This window comes from Phasianus colchicus, chromosome 28, assembly GCF_987193195.1.
Source record: "Phasianus colchicus chromosome 28, bPhaCol1.hap1.1, whole genome shotgun sequence".
Classification (NCBI taxonomy): domain Eukaryota; kingdom Metazoa; phylum Chordata; class Aves; order Galliformes; family Phasianidae; genus Phasianus; species Phasianus colchicus.
Window position 1 is genome coordinate 1,943,582 of NC_143463.1, and position 19,627 is coordinate 1,963,208.

Consider the following 19,627-nt stretch of genomic DNA (forward strand, 5'->3'; position numbering starts at 1 on the left):
ACGTGAAGGAAGACCCCAAATGGGGGCAGAACTGCGAACCCATGGCAGAGCACAGCCTGTTAGAAAGCAATGGCCAACCCCGCTGCAAGGCAGTGGTGGAACACATGGAGCAAAACCCCACATAGGGCAAAACCCCATAAAGGGCAACACCCATATAGGGTAAAACCCCACATAGGGCAAAACCCCATATAGGGCAAAACCCCATATAGGGCAACACCCATATAGGGCAAAACCCCACATAGGGCAAAACCCCACATAGACAAAACCCCACATAGGGCAACACCCATATAGGGCAAAACCCCATATAGAGCAAAACCCCACACAGACAAAACCCCATATAGGGCAAAACCCCACATAGACAAAACCCCATATAGGGCAAAACCCCATATAGACAAAACCCCACATAGACAAAACCCCACAAAGAGCAAAACCCCACATAGGGCAACACCCATATAGGGCAAAACCCCATATAGAGCAAAACCCCACATAGGGTAAAACCCCACACAGACAAAACCCCATATAGAGCAAAACCCCACATAGCGCAACACCCATATAGGGCAAAACCCCATATAGGGCAAAACCCCACATAGACAAAACCCCACATAGACAAAACCCCATATAGGGCAACACCCATATAGGGCAAAACCCCATATAGAGCAAAACCCCACATAGACAAAACCCCACATAGACAAAACCCCATATAAAGCAAAACCCCATATAGGGCAAAGCCCCACATAGGGCAAAACCCCAGTGCAAACCAATGACAATTCCCCATAGAAAGCAAAACCCCAAAAGAAGAAAAAGCCCCATATGGAGCAAAACCCCACTGCAAACCAATGGCCAAACCCCACTGTGAACCGATGGTGAAACCCCATATAGGGCAAAACCCCATATAGAGCAAAACCCCATAGAGGCAAAACCCCACATAGAGCAAAACCCCATTGTGAACCAATGGTGAACCCCCACATGGAGCAAAACCCCATACAGAGCAAAACCCCATACAAACCAGCAGCCAAACCCCACAAGGCCCCGCTGTGGCTCTGCCTGCCCTCCCACCACCCCACAGCAAAGTGTTACTGGGGTCTCCCCCCCCCCAGACCCTCCTCGCCCCCCAGGACCCCTTGGCCGCCTTCGTGCCGCTTTGGCGGCTCGACCCCACTAATCCCACAGCCGAGGTGCAGCGTGGGGCCATAATCCCATTTTTTGGCCCAGATTCGGGGCCAACCCCACAGATGGCCGCGTTAAGGACCCCCGGCTGTGGGGCTGGGGGCTGCGGGACCACCGAAGGGCCGCGATGGGGGGGAAAATGAGGGGGGGGGGCGGGAAACGATTGGGATCGGGGTCGAACCACACACCGTATGGCGGCCGACCCCAAACTCCCACCTCATCCCAGCCCTATGGGGTCGCCCCGCAGCCCCCCACCCCACACGCCAACGTGAAGAGCTTAATTTGTGTCATAAGCTTCCTAGTGCTCGGGGCCGCGATGAGCTTTGGGGTTTTATCTCCCGGGATTAAGCGGGCAAGTCGTCTTTCTTAGCGAGACGCCCTAATGCCACTTAACACCTGGGATCCCCGATTTTCATTAGGGGCGTCAGGGACAATTAACGGAGAAAAACTAATAAATAGGGCAGGGTCCTCCTGAAGCTTAATCAGCAAATGCGGCCGCCGTGGGGTTTTAAGTCCCATATGTGCTGGGGATGGATGGTCCCATAGGGGGCTGCTGTGGGGCACCGTGTCCACCCCCCCAGCAACCATGGGTGTGGGGTGGGGGGGTTCTGTCCTGCTGTAGGGTTGGACACTCGGGGGGGGGGGACAACCCTGGAGGTGTAGGGACATGGGGATGTGGGGTGGGGGGATATGGGGGCATGTGGGTGTGGGGATGGATATAGGGACATGGGGATGTGGGTGTGGGTGGGGGGATATAGGGATGTGTGGATGTGGGGTGGGGGGATAATAGGGATGTGTAGGTGTGGGGATGGATATAGGGAGGTGTGGGTGTGGGGTGGGGGGATATGGGGACGTGTGGGTGTGGGGTGGGGGGATGTAGGGATGTGTGGGTGTGGGGTGGGGGGATAATAGGGGTGTGTAGGTGTGGGGATGGATATAGGGAGGTGTGGGTGTGGGGTGATAATAGGGATGTGTGGGTGTGGGGATATGGGGACGTGTGGGTGTGGGGTGGGGGGATATGGGGACGTGTGGGTGTGGGGACATAGGGATGTGGGGACGGGGGAATACGGATGGGACATGGGGATGTGGGGATGTAGGGATGTGGAAGTGTAGGGGTATGGGAGCTTGGGAATGTGGGGATGCGGGGTTGTGGGGATGTGGGTGGGAACACGGGAATATAGAGATATGGGGTCAGTGCTGCAGAGGGACGCCCTCCCCAGGCTCTGGCACATCGGGTTTTGCTGGCAGTGGGGTCCATGGGGACGGAGCCTCTCACTGAGCCACCCCTCCGCTGTGGGGTCCGCATCCAGGACCCAAGAATGGGGCTACAGGAACGGGGGCCGGGGAGCGGGGAAGAGGGGACCAAGGATTCGGGGACCCGGCGGCCGCCCCCAACCCCATCGCCCACGGTGGGGGCCGGGGGGCAGCGCGAGCGGGGGCGGCAGCGGGGGGCACAGAGGGGGTCCGGTGGGCGCCGGGGGGCAGCAGGGGCAGCAGCAGCCGAGGCCGTAGAGGGCGTAGGGGTGGCAGTAGCCGATGTTCACCGCCATCCTGGGGGGGAAGCAGAGCACAGGGTCAGCTCTCAGCCCTCGGCCCCCAAATGATACCCTGCACGCCCCCAGCCCCCCGCTCACCTGCGGATGCGCCTCCGAGCCCGGCGGCGGTGGTAATCCCCTTTGGAGAAGTCCTCCAGGTTGGCGGGGTGGATGGCCCAGAAGTGGCCTTTGCCGTTGTCGCTGCGGCCGGCTTTAACGAAGCATTCGTTAAGGGACAGGTTGTGGCGGACGCTGTTCCGCCAGCTCTTCTCCTGCGTTGGGGATGCGGTGTCAGAGCCCCCCCAGAGGCCCCCAGAGCCGGCACCGAACCGTGGTATCGTGTGGGACGGGAAGGAGCAGAGCCACCAGTTGGGTGGGACCAGAGCAAATGGAGCCGGCAGCTGGGACTGGGGGGCGTCCATCAGTTGGGATGGGAATGAATGGATCCACCAGTTGGGATGGGAATGAATGGATCCACCAGTTGGGATCGGAATGGATCCACCGGTTGGGAGCAGAAAGGACAGATCCACCAGTTGGGAGCAGAATGAATGGATCCACCGGTTGGGATCGGAATGAATGGATCCACTAGTTGGGATGGGAATGGATGGATCCACCAGTTGGGATCAGAATGAATCCACCGGTTGGGAGCAGAAAGGACAGATCCACCAGTTGGGATGGGAATGCATGGATCCACCAGTTGGGAGCAGAATGAATGGATTCACCGTTTGGGATGGGAATGGATCCACCAGTTGGGAGCAGAATGAATCCACCGGTTGGGAGCAGAGCACAGCCCTGAGCCGTGCCCACATCTCCATCAGTTGGACCCAGCAGACACACAGTGAGTCCATCCCAGCCCCACCGCGGCACTCGGACCCCAAATTCCCCCCCAGCCCCCCCCCCGCCCACCTTGTTCTTGAAGTAGGGGTACTTATCCATGATCCACTGGTAGATATCAGAGAGCAGCAGCTTCTTCTCCGGGGACGAAAGGATGGCGGTGGAGATGAGCGCGATGTAGGACTGCGCTGGTTTGTCCCCAGGCTGCGCTGTGGGGCCGGGGGGGGACGTGGGGGTGCTGCTGGGGGGCGGGGGGGACCCCGCTCTGCCCCGTGCTGCCAGGAGGTACTCGATGGTGAAGGGGGTCCGTGCTGCGGGCGCTGCGTCCCCCATATCCCCCATATCCCCCGTATCCCCCGTATCCCCCATCGCCCCGCAGCGCGGCGCCGGGTGAGGGCTCCGACCCGATAATTAGTGCAGATTACAGGGTTTGCTAATTGTGTTTTCACAAACGGGCTGCCTTTGCAAAGCGGGCTGTTTATCTGGCAAAGCCCCGGGTTTAGCGGGATTTGGGCCTTTAAGCCTCATAAATAAAATGATTAATCCGCTGGAGGTGGAGGAATTTGGAGTGGCACCGGGGATGGGGGGGTGGGGGGGGGTCCCGGGGGGGGGCTGTGGCACAACACCCCCATCCCACCCCAGCAACGCCATGGGAGAAGAGGAAACCCGAGGAGAGGTTAAATGTAAATCTTTCTTTTTATTTTAACAAACACTATAATTTCCAACTTTGAAGAAGGTGTTACTGAGGGAAAGAAAAATAATTTTCCTTTTTTTTTTTTTTTTTTCTCCTTTTTTTTTTTTTCCTCTCTTTTCTCTTTACAAAAGAAAAAAAAAAAAAAAAACCAAAAAAAAAAAAAAGAACAGAACAGGATATAAAGAAAACAAAACATATGTACAGGAGGAGCTGCCAACGCAAACACAACAGCAGTAACAGAGCGCGACGCTTCCAACCAGCGGCTCTGAGCCTGGAAGATTTAAAAGCAATTAAATTAGGATACAAACATCAGAAAGAAGGGGGGAATCTGCGGCGCCGCCCAGCCGCCCTCCTGCCATCCATCCCCTCCTGCCAACCCCTCCGAGCCGGGGGGTGTCGTGTCCCCCCCCAACCTCCTCCCCACGGATGCTGTGGGGTGAAGGGCTGGGGGTGAGGAGCGGCCGTCGGGTTGCGGATGGGGTTGGAGGTGGGGAGGGGGGGGGGGTTTGAAAGAAACCTGAATTGGTAACCGAGGTAGAGTTGGTGAGAACTGAGATTCCCCACCTGGCATTTCTGGAAGGGCCCCGCCGCCCCCCCGCCCCCACTGCGCCTTGTCTCAACGGAAGGGGACGCGCAGCCCTTTGAGTCTTCAAAAACACCAAGTTATTGCACTTCAAAAAGACAACAGGTTTGTGGTGCCAGCCCCCCCCCCCCAACCCCCCCCCAACCATCCCATCCCCCCCCACCCCACCCCCGATGGCTTCTGCTCAACTAAAGGGGTCACTACGCACGATGCCTACGTTACCTGGGGTCGGGATGAAGGATGCAGGACGTGTCCTTGGACACGAGGTGCAGAGCTGCTCCAGCTCCTATCTAGAACAGTGCGCTTCCACCCAAACCTCTCCCCCTTCACCCCCCACCCCTACCAAACCCCTCTATGCTGGGTGATACAAACCCCCCCCCCCTTCCCCCCCCAACCCTCTCTCCTCCTTCCCTCCCCCCACCCCCTCTCCCTCCCCACGTGTCCGGCAGAACTCGAGATACTCAAGGAATGGTTAATTAACGAGACGATCAAGATGCACACAGCTTTGGAGATGCGTGGGGCCGTGCTGGGGGGCAGCAGGGCGGGAGCTGCAGCCCCAGCCGTGGGTTAAGACACTTTCCTTGCTTCAGAGTCCGGTTCGGGGTCGGGCCTGGAGTTGGGCTGGTTTTCCAACCAAGAAGCAGCTCAGTGGTTGCGGGGTTTTTGTTTGTTTGTTTTTCTCTTGTTTTAATGGTTAATTCGGAATAGGAAAGTCAGAGATGGGGGAGGATGGGAGATGAGGTGGGAGACGATGCTCTCCCCCCCCCTCCAGTTTCAGCACCAGAGTATTCAAGTCTGTCCGTTCTGAGATTCAGAGCTGCTTCCACAGTCAGCAGGCAGAAACCAAACCCTTCTCATAAGAGCAGCGCCGTTTTGGTTGGGGTCCCTCATCGTCGTCGTCTTCCTCCTCATCCTCCTCCTCCTCCTCCTCCGATGATGAGCTGTCCAGTGTTAAATCCACCACATCAGCAGCAGCTTTGCCGTTCTCACCGTTAGCGTTCGGAGGGGGCAGCAGCCCGTTCACATCCGAAGAACCTGAAGGCGATCAGGGAAGAGAGGACTAATTAAGGCCTCCGCTAATTAACGCGTGGCTCAGGGGATGGCAGGAGGGTGTGTGAAAGCCTCTGCAGCACGGGGTACTCACCCAGCACCAGGATGGGGCACTGCGGGCTGCAGCTGCGCTCCTTCTCGGCTCGGATGGGGCACCACGAGCCATCCACCAGGTACTCGATCTCATCCGCATCCTCACACTCAGTCAGGATCTTGGACAGCAGCCTGGGTGGGAGGAAGGGCCCCGTGGGTCTGGGTTGGCCAGCAAGGAGTCAATGCTCTGCACTGCATCGCCTCAGAGCTCACAGCAGCGCCCTGCCCTGCGCTGACAGCATCGCCACTCACAGCTATGAACCAGCAGGTGCAATGAGATGAGCATCTCACCTCTGAAGAGGCTCCCAGGCAGGCACCCCAGACCCCACTGAGGCCAAATGTGGGCTGGCAGCTCCCCGAGGAACCACACACCCTCACACTGCCCCACTGATCCCACGCACAGCACTCTGCTCCTATTTTCACTCCCCGCAGCCACTGCAGCAGCCACCCACCTCCACAATGGCATTCTGCAGCACGAGGAGCAGCTCAGCCCCACAGGACCCCCAGTGCCAGCACACACAGCCCTGTGGGCAGCCCCACTGCTCAGCACAGCCACCTACACCACAGTTACCAACACGGAGCCCCAACCACGGGATGAGAGCAGCCCTTACAGACACAGCAGGGCTCAGAGCACTGCCAGCACAGCCATGGGAACAGCCCTGGGCCGACCCACTGCTCAGCTCCACACACCACGTGCCATCCCCAGCACTGCAGCGATGCCACACTAAAGGTCAATTACACAGCTGCGTGATCCCAGCCCACAGATCAGCAGAGAGCTGTGCCCACCGCGCTGCTCCACAGCCTTCCTTCACTCCCAGATGGGAGCCAGGCCTCCACGCAGCTCCGCTCTGCTCTCTGCAGGTGGCTCTGTCACCAGGAGGGGGAGAACTGCTGCTGCAGAGCAGCGCTGGGCACACGCGGCAGCCTGGCTGCAGCACTGAGCACCTCCAGGCACTGCTGCTGTGCCCACAGGAGCACCCAGCTCACCTCACCTCGGGAGAACCAAAGCTTTCATCGGTAGAAAGCAAGCAGACAACTCTGGTGCAGAGATACAGGGAGCAGCACTCCCACACAGACTGAGATGAGGGTTGTGTGGCAGGGCTGGAGCTGCCCCTGCCAAACTCACAGCCACAGAACTGACAGGGTTCAGCACAGGCGTTTCTTGCCTCGCTCTTATCCAAACATGCTTTGCAATCTGCTGCTCCAATTCCCTGCAACGCTTCCACAGCACCACACAGAAGAGAGAGATAACGTTCCTGATGTAAACACTGCACCTGCACTTCTGCCTCAGGGACTGCATGTTGGGAGGTGTTTGCTTTAGAAGCTGGCAGAGATCCCCCCAGCCAAGCTCCCAGCGTGGCAAGCGCTGCCTGCTCACACCAGCAAGAGAAAAGGAAGATGGTTCCTATCAAAAATCACCTTATCGTGTGCTTATAAAGTGGGTTTATTCCATGCAGCGTGACATCTGTCAGCCAGGGCAGCCAATTGTGCAGGTTCATCAGAGTGAGGCAGTAAACGCTCGATGCTCGTAAGGCTTTATGGTAATCCTAAAATCAAGAAGGGCAGACCAACAAACCTTGCTCCAGCACACCAACACAAGCAGTCAGGGCATAATGCATGAGCAAGATACGCTTCCAGCTTCGCTCCGATGCAGGCTCCAGAAGGGCAGACCACAAAACAAGATGCTTCACCCAGCAGAGAAACACCAGGGCCGAGGACAGCAGCAAACACACTCACCCATCAATTATCAGCTGGTCGTAGGGCGCGGGTTTGTCACACACAGGACACATCCACGTGGGCTTCTTCTCGTTCATCTGAAGGTAGAAGACTGCATCGAAGCACTGCAGGTGTGCACAGGTCTCAGCCCGGCACGGCACAGACAGCCGCATCTTCACCAGCTGTGGGAGCAGGGCAGAGGTGAGCAGCAGGGCTGAGCTCACAGCCAGCACTGCGCCCCTTCCAGCACAGCAGCTCTGCTGCACACGGCTGGATTGGGTTTCTGGATGAAAGCACACTTAGGAGGTTCTGCAGAGACTCACCGGGCAGATGAGAGACACGCGAACGCCCGTGGTGGCGATTTCACTGTCTGGGTCCAAGCGTAGCTTCTCTTTTACTGCAGGAACAGCAAAGGGCAACAAAATTAACAGAAGCAAACTTCAACATGGAGACAACCCGCAGTGCAGGGTGAGGAGCTCTCAGAGGCAGAGAGAATGGCACAGCACTGCAGCAGCCACGCACGGCTCAGCACTGCAGCACGCAGGCTGCAGGCCAGCTGGAGCATCCATTCACCTGGCAGGAAAGCTTTTTCCTGCAGCCCACAGCCTCAGGGGCCACCCCCCTTTCCCACAGCCCTGCCTTCCCAGCTGGCAGCAGCCTACTGTCACCATCCCTGTGCTGGTGGGGAGCAAAAAGATGGAGAGAAAGAGGCACACCACCTAGAAAGAAGCTCATTAATCCATTGATTTATCTGGTCGTTAGCACGAGCAGGATGAACTCCATTCCCTTCCAGGATGGGTGGCAACAGGATGGGATGCACTGCATCCCTCTGACCCCTGAAATTCTGAGGAAGATCCCACAAATGCAGCCCAAGCGTCAGAGAGCCACCCAACTTCATTTCTCCATCGGTCACATCTCAGCATTCCTGGGTGCTGCTCCTCAGTTCAAGCACTGAGCAGCTCAGGAAGGGCAGCAGATGTGCATGAACCACATGGGAAAATCTGCCTCAAGGTGCAGAACCAACCTGAGATTAAACCACACGACTCCTGAAGAACAGCAGCTGCTGGCAGCACTGAATGCCAAGGGCATTTCCACCAGCCAACTTCTCTGCAGCACATCCCCCCTTTACCCTGACCTCCCAGATCACAACAGGAGCTCTCCAGACCATGAGGCTCTCTAATCAGAGCACGACTTCTCAATGCAGCACTCCCAGGAGACAAGAAGACTGGGTGCTGCTTTGGTGTCAGGTGATCCATCCAAGATCAACTGGCACAGAGCTGCAGCATTTTTGGTTTTTTGGTTGTTTTTTTCTTTTTGGTAAGAGCTTTCTTTGTGACTGCAACCTCCAAGCTATCTTCACAGTGATGCTTCCTGCAGCTGCTAAGAGCTGTCCATGCTCTGAATAGCACAATTTAAAGTCTGCTGTGATCCAGCGTTGCTTCTCTTACACAGAACTGAACACTAACAGCAGTCCATCCAGTGACAACAAGCAACTTGGAATCCTCCAGGCTCTCAGATGCTGCAAATCAGATTCTGCCTTGAAAAGGTGATTTCCCTTCACATTTTTTCCACGCTGCTCTCCGTGTGCCTCATACCAGCATTTACCTGAGCAGCCCAGGACAAGCATCTGTTGGGATCATCTCTTCTCTGAAGCTCTCAGCACATGTGAAAGGTATGGTGCTGAAACCAGGAACCCTGGGGCGGGCAGAATTATGTTTCCACCAGGATCCCTCTCTCCAGAAGTCTCCTTTGGGCTCAATGTGGGTCAGGGCTGAGGTGCTGCAGTGACATCCCTCAGCTCAAGGCAATCAGAGGAAGGCACGAAGCTGCTCAGAATGATGCTGACCCCCAGCAGTGCTCACAACATAACCTAAAGACAAACCCTAAACACCACTGTGTGACTCAGAGCCTCTGCACGAGGATTTGGGGGCAATTTCCCATGATTAACAAACATCTTCGTGAGCCTGTTCAAATAAGAAGTGTTTTATATGACCGGAGGGAAGAAATGGTACAAAACTCAGCTCTCACACACGTTTCTAGCAGCCTGGCTGCCGGAAATGCCCACCAGGTAGGCACACATTGAGCCCCCCCCACCCAGAAATACTCACCCAGTGCTTTGCAGAGCTCTGGATGTTTGATCCCAATGGTTTTCAACCTCTGCAGCAGCTCCGCTGAGGTCATCTGCCGCACTAAGTACAGCCCCACGGAATAGCTCTGAGGATAGGAGGAAGGGAAGGGCTGAGCAGGGGGCTCTCCTGCACCCCCCATGCAGCCCTGTGTGCCTCCCCATGGCACCTACCTTCCCGTAGTTCCCCCAGGTGACGGTGATACGATTGGTGGCTGCAGACAAATACATGAGATGGGTGAGGTTGATGGGACGGCAGGGCCTCTTGGGTTCCACCCCGGGTTTGTTTGATGGGTAGTAGCCCTAAAGTGGAAAGATTTGTGTTGTTTAAATGCTGCAGATGCTGCTGGGGAGGAACATCCACACATGAGCCTCACTGCCTTCTAACCCAGCCATGGTTTTCAAGGAAGAGGGAAAAGGGAGCTGAGCGGTGCGACCCAGCACAAAGCGAAAAGGAGACTTTGCAGGAGCACTTTATTAACAGTAACCCATCTGAAAGTTAAATTGGTAACTTCTGTACTCTGGCTTCTTGTCTGCACTCAGCAGGAGTAACACTTGCACGAGTCCTGGTGCCTCCCAGCCCAGCTGGCTTACCGGCACAGAGCAGTAACTGTGGTTCACTTTCACGGCGATGTTGGGGGGGTACTGATCCTCCTGGGGAGAACTGGTGTCTGTGTAACAGATCCTGCAAAAAAACCCAAACACACAGCTCCTAAAATGCCTGTCCTGGTTCACTGTTCAAAGATCTACACACCAACCAGCAGCCAACCATCATCTGCCAACCCACATTCCCTCCTCTGCCCACACCGAAGGCCAAACCAAGGGCAGGACCTCTGCAATTCGGGTCCTGGATAGTGATAGGACAAGGGGGAATGGTCTTAAACTGAGACAGGGGAGGTTTAGGTTGGATATGAGGAGGAAGTTTTTCACACAGAGGGTGGTGAGGCACTGGAACAGGTTGCCCAAGGAGGCTGTGGATGCCCCATCCCTGCAGGCATTCCAGGCCAGGCTGGATGTGGCTCTGGGCAGCCTGGGCTGCTGGTTGGTGACCCTGCACACAGCAGGGGGTTGGAACTGGATGAGCACTGTGGGCCTTTGCAACCCAGGCCTTTCTGTGATTCTATGGAAATGGGATGCACTGCTGTTTGCTGTTGACTCAGGTGGCATAGCAGGAAGCTGTCAGAAAGCTGAAGATGCTTGCATGAGGTGTGCCAGCAGCCAGCTTGCTCTAACTCCTCTTTCCAGCTATGAATATCACCACCCTGCAACTCATTGCACCCAGTGATGTGTTCCCCACCTCCCCCTGCAGCACCTCATCTTAAATCCACACTCAGACATACCTGAGCACCACCTGAACTGATTTCACACCGGGCTGCAACTCCCTGGGAAAGCAAGGAAGAAGAACTTACATAAAGAAAAGCCCAAACCAGCTGTCCCATTTACCAGACATAAAGGTTAGAGAATCAATCTTTAAACCAATCTAAAAATCAGTCTTTAAATAATTACGTCCCAGAGTTTTATATAAATTGCTCAGCTCACTCTGCAGCCATCTATCTGTCCTGTGTGCTTTTGTTTTGTGATCTGGCACCCTGCAGCCTCACAGTGAGTTTTCAAAGCTGTACAAACATTGCAGGAAGGACACTGGTTCTCCTGGCATTTTTTTCTGCTGTGTGTCAGCATTTAGAGGACCCAGGTCTCAGGTAGGGTCTGACTGCGCTCCTCCAAGATTCTGCTTACTTCTTCAACTAAATATTCTTGTTGTAGGGGTGGAGGGGATGGCAGCTGAGCTCATGTGGTGGTTCTGGATCCACGTGGGTACAAGTGGGGCACTGCCACAGCAGTGCAAGAGACGGGCTGATCCTCACAGACACCCCCTGAAGCCACTGCTGCAAAACTACTGTGCTTATGTATGACTGATGGTGAAAATTCTCTTCATCTATTTGGATTTGTGAGCAAAGGGCAGTAAGGATCAGCTTCGTGCAGGGGGGAGAGGCGGCACAGAGGAAGCACTGGGCTGCAATCTCTCCAGATAAGAGCACCCAGGGAGGAGCACCTGGAGTTCCGGATCAGCTCCACTTGTCTCGGCGTCAACGCGAAAATGCACGGGCTTTCCTGGAGCTTCTCATTGTTCTGTGGAACTGAAAAGGAGAAAAGAAACACGTCAGTCTGACGGCAGCTCCTCTGACACTGCTGGCTGATCTGAGCCGTGTTGTTGTCTGAGTCTTCTCGGCCTCCATCTGCCACCAACAAATGAACTCGGAACGAAAAGCAGCAGCACAGGAGCAGCTCTCAGAGGCAGTGCTGTAGGCAGGATGACCCAGCAGGAACGCTCAGCCCGGGAGCCAGCATTAACTGCCCTCCTCTCTAACCCTCATTTTAAGATGAAATGCCTTCAGTCTGCTAAAAATTAAGCCTGAGATGTGGGAACTCAAGGCTTATTACCTCAGGTTAAATGCCAACGTGCTACAGTTTGCTGTCACAGGTAACACGCAGAGCAGGAAGCAACACAACTGCCTGCTTCCCCTTTCCTCATGTGCCTTCCCTAACCACCTCAGTCACTGCTGGTTTATTCAAAGGCAAAACACCTGGATTTGAGATGTGGGAAAAGGTGCCTTTCTGCCCAGTAGTAAAAATGAGATGAAGGAAGGAGAAAAGCCCAGCAGCTCTCAGATCCTGACAGATGTGGATTTGCTGCTTCCATCTGCTGCCCTTCTATAATTCAGCTTTAGAAACACAAAAAGGACATTCAGAATAAATAATGTTAAGATATCCTTATAGACTTAGGGAATCATGGTCTGTCATCTAAACACCTCCAGACCAGTGAGCAAAGCCCTTCCAACGCACTGCAACACCCAACGCTTCCCAACAAAGGCAAACAGGTTGATTCAATATCATAAATCTGTCCCTTATGGACCCTCCTCTCTGGGAGAGCTGAGGGCACTTCTGCACTCACAGCAACCTGCTGCAGCTTCACCTGGAGGGAACACAGCCACCCCAAAGACAGCTGCTGCCTGCTGGCACCTCTCTGCCACAGCAAAGCACTGCAGGGATAAAGCAGGAAGGAAGGTCCCCAGCAGAGCAGGAGGAGAACTGCCCCAAGGCAGAGCTGGGCAGTGATCCCACGTCCTTTCCAAGCCCCAACCCTGGAGCTGAGCTCCCACTGCAGCAGCTGTGCTTTTCAGGGCACCTCAGCTGCTGTTCTATCTTCACTGAGCAGCCGGGGGAAAAAAGCACGGGCTTTTAAGGCTGCAGATCTCCAGGTGACTGAGTTCCATCCTTTCTCTGGAACAGATGCTGCTGCATTGCAACTCTGCGCCTGGGCTTGTATGGCTGCTGCTGCCATCAGTTCATTACAACAGCAGGAAATCGATTTTTAAGACAGAGCTCAACCAGCAACCTTCAGAAGGAGCCCAGACATAAAGCTGCTGAAGCCCAGAAGGACTCTGCAAACTGTCCTTGGGAGCTGAGCCCACAGACAACACTGAAATCGACTGAAACTGCGTGTGGTTACGGTGAGGAAGGAGCTGTTTGCAATGGACCTCACTTGTTTGCTGTGGGCTGAAGCCTGCAGGTGTGAGAGTGATGTGACCCCTCCTCAGGGAAGGCCCTCACCCACAAACCAAGCTCAGCATCAGCCTCGAGGCGATCATCTCCAAGGGGCAAACGAGCTTTTAATTAACAAATATGCTTCCAACCCACATCAGGAATGTACAAATTAGGCTTCCTTCACTCCCACTGTGGCTACAAAGCCTCCTGCAGCCCAGGGAAGGGTGCTGCTCCCACAGCAGCTGGGTGTTTTCCTACAGAGAAAGCTCCTCCATGCACTCAGTCCCAGGCCACAGGCTGGGGCTGACCCACAGCCCATGCTGAGTGCAGAGCTGGGATGCTGAGGGCTGAACCCAACCACTCAGCTCCCAGCCCCAAAGGTTGTTCAGGAAATGCTCTCATCAAAGGGAAATTTGTCACAGCCACCCTAGGGAGTGCACCAACCTGAGGGAGGCATCAGCTAACATGCAGGTGTGTTACTGCATGTCATGAGACTTCACTTCTCACTCAGCAAAGCAAATCTGATGTCAACTTTTAATAAGAATTTATTCATCACAGTAAGCATATCCCTGCTCCTCTCCTATCTCTAGATGGCTCCACTTCTTTATGATTACTTCTCTTCAAAATCTTGCATTCCTGACTAATACATGCCATCCCACACTCAGGGCTGAATTAAACCATCCCCTGAGCAGCACTGAGAGCAACACTTCAGCTTCCCAGTCATCAGCTCACTATCAAAGTCACAGCATGAACACAATACCTCCCCAAAAAAGGTGAAAATCACATCAAGCCTGATGAATTTGTATTTAAAGAAGGAAAAAACCCACCAACGTGAGTGGTTAAATAGGCTGCAGGCCTGCTTACCAGTAACAGAACCAGGGTGAACAGGTGGAGGCAGGCAGCACTACATGCAAAAGGTAATGAACATCTGGTGTGAGTTATGAGGGGAGACAACGATGAAGGGTGTGTGGGAGGGACACCCAAACCAGCTAATGAGGCAGAAAATGGAAAAGTCTGATTAAAACAAAAAAAAAAAAGCAGAAAGATGCAATTCAGAAGTGATGGAAGACACACAGGCACATCTCACACCCCTGCATTTCCAGCACAGCCCAACACCACGCCACCACTGTGATGTCACTGTGATCTCAGATCAGCTCCCTGAGCTCTGGGCTCACCCAGCAGTGAGGCCTGAACAGCTTCACTCTCTTTAGGAGACACTGAGGCTAAGCAAAGCACAACAACAGTGTAATCCCTGCAGATCAACCTCCCCAGACCCCAGGACAGTGCTCAGGATCTGAATGAAAGTCAAACAAAGCAGATTCCCACCCCACAGTGGGAAAAAAAGCTCCCCACAGCTCCCCAGCTTCCCTGGCTGCTCCTCCAGACACAGCAGCACACGCAAGGCAAAATGAAGAGGTCAGAAATGGCACCAGATGTGCTCATTCAGCCATGGGGGGCTCCAGGTTGGCTGTGCTCAGCACTGACAAATAACACCAGTGTGGAGCATGGCACAAATAGACTTGCTCAGCTCGGGTGCAACACCAACACAGAGTTTCATGGACAGACTGACACATTATAGGGAGAGAAAACAGATGGTGGTCCATAATGCAGCATTAGGAAGGGTAGAAAGCTACAGCCAATGGGACAGGCTTGCAAGTTATATCTCCATGCAAGTGTGCTCTTGTTCTAAGGGAAGGGAGGGAAATAATGACTGGTTACAAGGGTAGATAGTGATAGGACAAGGGGGAATGGCTTTAAACTGAGACAGGGGAGGTTCAGGTTGGATATTAGGAGGAAGTTTTTCCACACAGAGGGAGGTGATGCATTGAAACGGGTTGCCCAAGGAGGCTGTGGATGCCCCAGCCCTGCAGGCATTCAAGGCCAGGCTGGATGTGGCTCTGGGCAGCCTGGGCTGCTGGTTGGTGACCTGCACACAGCAGGGGGTTGGAACTGGGTGAGCATTGTGGTTCTTTTCAACCAAGGCCATTCTAGGATTCTATGCTGATTCCATGGCACCCTGTGGGTTCTCTGGGCAGCCTGGTCTGGTGGCTGGTGACCCTGCACATAGCAGAGGGTTGAAAACATTTGATCATTGTGGTCCTTTCCAACGCAGGCCATTCTATGGTTCTATATTCTACACACTTCAAGTACCAGGGAGGAAACAAAAGCAGGGAAAGCTGACATCCACCACTGTGTGCACAGCCTGTTCTTCACAGAGCCTTGAAAAAGCCCATTTTCAACCCCTTGACAAACCAATCTTTTGGACACTCGCACTTATTTCACTCCTCTCTGCCAGCCCAAACCCAGCAGACACACAGAAAACTCACCGAGCTCCGTGGGCTTCAGCAGCTCATCCAGGGTGGTGTAGAAGGGGAGCTTCACCAAGCGGACTTCAGGCTTCACAGCTTTGGGGGGCAACCTGCCCAGTCCGTTCAGGTACTTCCCATAGAGCGTGGGATAGTCAATGTTGGGGGTGGAGAGAGAAGTCCGAGCCACGGCGCTCCCGCGGTCGTATGAAGAATGAATGGGGAGAGCCTCGGGGGAGCGGGGCGGCTGCGGGGCCTCGGAGCTTTTCTTGGCATAACGGGTCTCGTAGAGCTCCTTGATCTTCTTGAAAACCTCAGGGCTGCAGTCAAATTGGACCAGCTGCAGTGCTCTGGTGACTAGTTCGTGTTTAAGTCCGCTTTTACTCCTGCCAACAAAACCCAGCAACATCTGAAGATCTGAGACTCGGAAACTCATCACCATGTTCTAGGGGATAAAAAAATTAAAGATGTTCTTACAGTGAAAGGAAGGCAAAGTGACAGTTCTTACTGTTCTCTATGAGTCAGAACCCACCGCCCCACCCAGACCAGAGAATACCTCCACAAAGTGATAAACACCAAACCATCATTCTGATAGGAGCAACGGTGAGCACACGGGAGAAAGCTCAAACATATCAGTGCAGCCCACTGCATCAACACCATGCAGGAGCTCAAAGCTTCTGAGCTTCCCTGCATCTCTGGGTAACATGAAGGGTTTAAAGAGCCAAAAAAAAAGAAAAAGGGGAAAAACACCAGCTGGAAAGCAGACATCACTGAAGTGGGGCTGCCAGTCCTTCAGTGCACCTATCTGCTGTTTTACAGACAAAACAAACTCTCTAGAACTCTTCTTATACGTGCAGAACTTTAAGAAAACAAGAAGTATGTATATTTTCAGCTATGGGAAGAGAAGACTGAAGGGAGCAATGCGTTCCCATGAGAACAATGCCTGCAGGCTGCAGGCGGGGGCTTTGCCAAGCACTCCCCCACGCTCACAGCCAGCACCAGGGCTGCTGCTGGGGATGTCAGCACTTTGATAAGCAGTGAAAACCAGCCCTACCTTCACAAATGTATTCTGCTGCTGCTGTGGGAGCTCAGGAGGCCTGGAACCATCAGCAGGTTCAAAGAAAGTTCAATGCTATATCAGAATAGGAGCTAGAAGTGGGCTCTGCTGAAAGCAGTGATACAGTCAGATGGATGTCATGCTTCTCTTGCATGGCAAAGGGCCATCAAGCCTATAAAGCAGGTTTTTGTGAAGATTCAAGCTGCCCTGAGAGTGTACTTGATAGGCACCCACCTCAGCATCCTTCCTAGTTAGTGGAAAACAAGAACTCAGCCATCCCACAGCAAAGAGCAGCAGCAGTGATAGGACAGGTCTCCGCTCTCCCAAAAGGAGGGGGAAGGAAGGCAGACAAGAGGAGAGAAGGATGCTTAATTGCTATAACGACACAAGAGATGTGGATTCACACTGCTGCTTTGCCAGGCACCACCTGCGTGACCCTGGAGGGATTTAGTTTGTGTCTCAGAATGGTACAAAACAGAGTGTGTGTTGTCTTCACTGGGGCACATCAAGGATAAACACATATCTGCAAAGATAAACACAGCCACAGCAGTGCTCCTACACTCACTGCTCCCACAGCACCACTCACTTGGCACTTTTGGTGCAGAACCAACAGCCTTCGGGATTGGAACCCAGGATCCGTGCTGCTGCAGAGCAAGTCTCATTAAAAAACAACAACGTGTCATTGAGGGATCTGTACGAAGTGCTGAGATCCCTGAGCTCAGCTCCTCCCTGGGTCTGAGCACCAGCTGTGCTCCAGTGGTAAGCAGGCAGCAAACCTCCTGCAGAGGGGTCCTGAGCCCACAGCAATGAAGAGGGGCCGAATCACTGACAGATGGGGACCAGAGGGGTTGTTAAAACATATCCCTGCTCGTTAGCAGGTGTGAAGCACTTCCAATCCACAGGAGCTGCTGGGCTGCACTGACACACAGCTGTGCAAATCCACACCCACAGGGATCACACAGAACGGAGCCCCCCAATACAAACTGCTGCACCCACAGAGCCCAGAGTGCCACACAAACCCCCTATGGGTGCCACAATCACAGCTCAACGCTGGGGGGAGTTCAGGAGCTCCACAGGCCCCCTCCCCAATGCACTGAAGGGACACAGGTTGGGGGGGCTCACATGGGCCGCTCCCCTCCCCCATCGCTGGGAGATCCCCCCCCCAGCACCCCACAAACCAACACCTGCCCCTTGACACCCACAGGAACCCCACAGAACGGAGAGAACGGAGCCCCCCACTACAAACTGCTGCACCCACAGAGCCCAGAGTGCCACACAAATCCCCTATGGGTGCCACAATCACAGCTCAACGCTGGGGGGTGGGTTCAGGAGCCCCCCCAGTTCCCCAATACACTGAAGGGACACAGGTTGGGGGGGGCTCATATGGGCCCCTTCCCCATCGCTGGGAGATCCCCCCCCCAGCACCCCACAGACCAACACCTGCCCCTTGACACCCACAGGAACCCCACAGAACAGAGCCCCCCCACTACAAACTGCTGCACCCAGAGCCCAGAGTGCCACACAAACCCCCAATGGGCGCCACAATCACAGCTCAATGCTGGGGAGGGGGGTTCAGGAGCCCCCCCAGTACGCTGAAGGGACACAGGTTGGGAGGGGCTCACATGAGGGGCTCACACGGGCCGCTCCCCTCCCCCATCGCTGGGAGATCCCCCCCCCAGCACCTCCAGCGCCCCACAGACCAACACCAGTCCCTTGGGGGGGGGTGTGAGGGCCGCACAGCCGCTCCCTGTGACAGCAGATGGAGAATGGAGGAAAGCCCCGAGCGCCGACGAACGGCTGCGAACAGCTCCGGGAGCGGTGAGGGCCGCGGCGAGGCCTGAAGGCCCGCACGGGGTGGGGCGGCCCTGAGGTGAAGCGGGAGAACGAGCCGGGGGGGCGGAGAGGAGAGGTGGCGGTGGGGGGGGCGGTCCCGGGGTGCCGCCCCCCGGCTCTCACCCGCAGAACCGCACCGCCCGCCGCCGGCTCCGAGCCGCGGAGGAGCCGCCGCTCAGCCCTCGGCCAGCTCCCGCCTCGCCCGGCCTCGCCGTGCCGCCGGCGCCGCCGCCGCCACTCACTCACTTTCGCCTCCACCAGCTCCGCCGCCATCTTGGCCTCCAGCGTCCACCGCGCCGGGAGCCGCCGCCGGGTCACGTGACGCCTGGCGGCGAGGGGAGGGGCGCGCGGGAGACACGCGCCGTCCAATCCGCGTTCGCGCTTCTCTCCTCGGAGGCCGCCGCCGCATCGCGCAGGCGCGATAGCGCCGCCCCGCCCCCGCCTTCCGGGGGCCTTAAAGGGACCGCGCCCGAAAAACGGGAGGAGAGGCGGCTGTGAGGATGGAGGCCTGCGGGGCCGGGAATGCAGCGAGCAAATGGCAGCGCGGTGCGGGGCGGACCAGGCCCGCCTAGGGGTCGCGGCCAGTGCCCCTAAAACGGCCCCGGGCCTGCATTAGTGGGCCCCGGCCTACCCTTATTGCTGGGCTTGGGTCTAAGGCCTGGTGGGGGGGGCAGGGAAGGGATGCTCCTTGGTTCTGCTCCTGACGGGCTTCGCTGGGGTCTGCGGCCTTTGGAGCTTATTCGGGGTGCTAGGAGCCTTGGAAGCAGTGCTGTGCTGCCCGGTGAGGAAATAAGGCTTTCAGTACGTTTTCCTTTTCATTGGAAAGGCCTGAGGTGGAGGAGCAGCGGATCTGATCGCGTGGGTTTTGCTGGGAGGCGCTTTTGGGGAGCTGAGAGCTGAAGGACGGAGGGTAAAAGCAAAACGTCCGTCCTTCAGACGTGTGCCAGGCACGCGGCGGTGCCCAGCCCTGGGCTGAGGGCTGCAGGGAGAGCTACAAGGACAGGACGTGAGTGGTTGGGGTGAAGCTGGATGCAGTGGAGCTGCTCGTCCTGCAGGTGAAGCACGCCGGGGATGTGACAGCTCCTCGT

General features: G+C 55.6%; 2 protein-coding genes and 1 long non-coding RNA gene across 5 annotated transcripts; 1 reads left to right on the top strand and 2 right to left on the bottom strand.

Moving 5' to 3' along the window:
* Positions 1-2,492: 2,492 nt before the first annotated feature.
* LOC149914723 (forkhead box protein L2-like) lies at positions 2,493-3,905 on the bottom strand. Its single transcript, XM_090125828.1, has 3 exons — positions 3,609-3,905; positions 2,802-2,974; positions 2,493-2,718 (listed from the first exon to the last, which is right to left on the bottom strand). Exons 1-3 carry the CDS (start codon positions 3,903-3,905, stop codon positions 2,493-2,495), a joined length of 696 nt encoding a protein of 231 aa, XP_089981954.1.
* A 1,048-nt stretch (positions 3,906-4,953) lies between these two features.
* On the bottom strand, positions 4,954-18,894 carry PIAS4 (protein inhibitor of activated STAT 4). 3 transcript variants are annotated; one of them, XM_031604650.2, is made up of 11 exons: positions 18,786-18,894; positions 15,671-16,094; positions 11,851-11,935; positions 11,138-11,179; positions 10,392-10,482; positions 9,972-10,100; positions 9,781-9,886; positions 7,996-8,069; positions 7,694-7,854; positions 5,958-6,088; positions 4,954-5,848 (listed from the first exon to the last, which is right to left on the bottom strand). In XM_031604650.2, the coding sequence occupies exons 1-11, from the start codon at positions 18,810-18,812 to the stop codon at positions 5,643-5,645; spliced, it is 1,476 nt and encodes a 491-aa protein (XP_031460510.1). In that variant the 5' UTR covers positions 18,813-18,894; the 3' UTR covers positions 4,954-5,642. The 3 variants fall into 3 exon arrangements, 2 of the variants coding, with proteins under 2 accessions (XP_031460510.1, XP_031460511.1); XM_031604651.2 differs by lacking the exon at positions 18,786-18,894 and adding an exon at positions 16,206-16,373; XR_004168495.2 differs by lacking the exon at positions 4,954-5,848 and adding an exon at positions 7,376-7,503.
* LOC116236131 (uncharacterized) lies at positions 14,490-16,055 on the top strand. The gene is made up of 3 exons (XR_004168496.2): positions 14,490-14,759; positions 15,640-15,779; positions 15,968-16,055. It is a non-coding gene; the product is annotated as an uncharacterized LOC116236131 (long non-coding RNA).
* Positions 18,895-19,627: the final 733 nt, after the last annotated feature.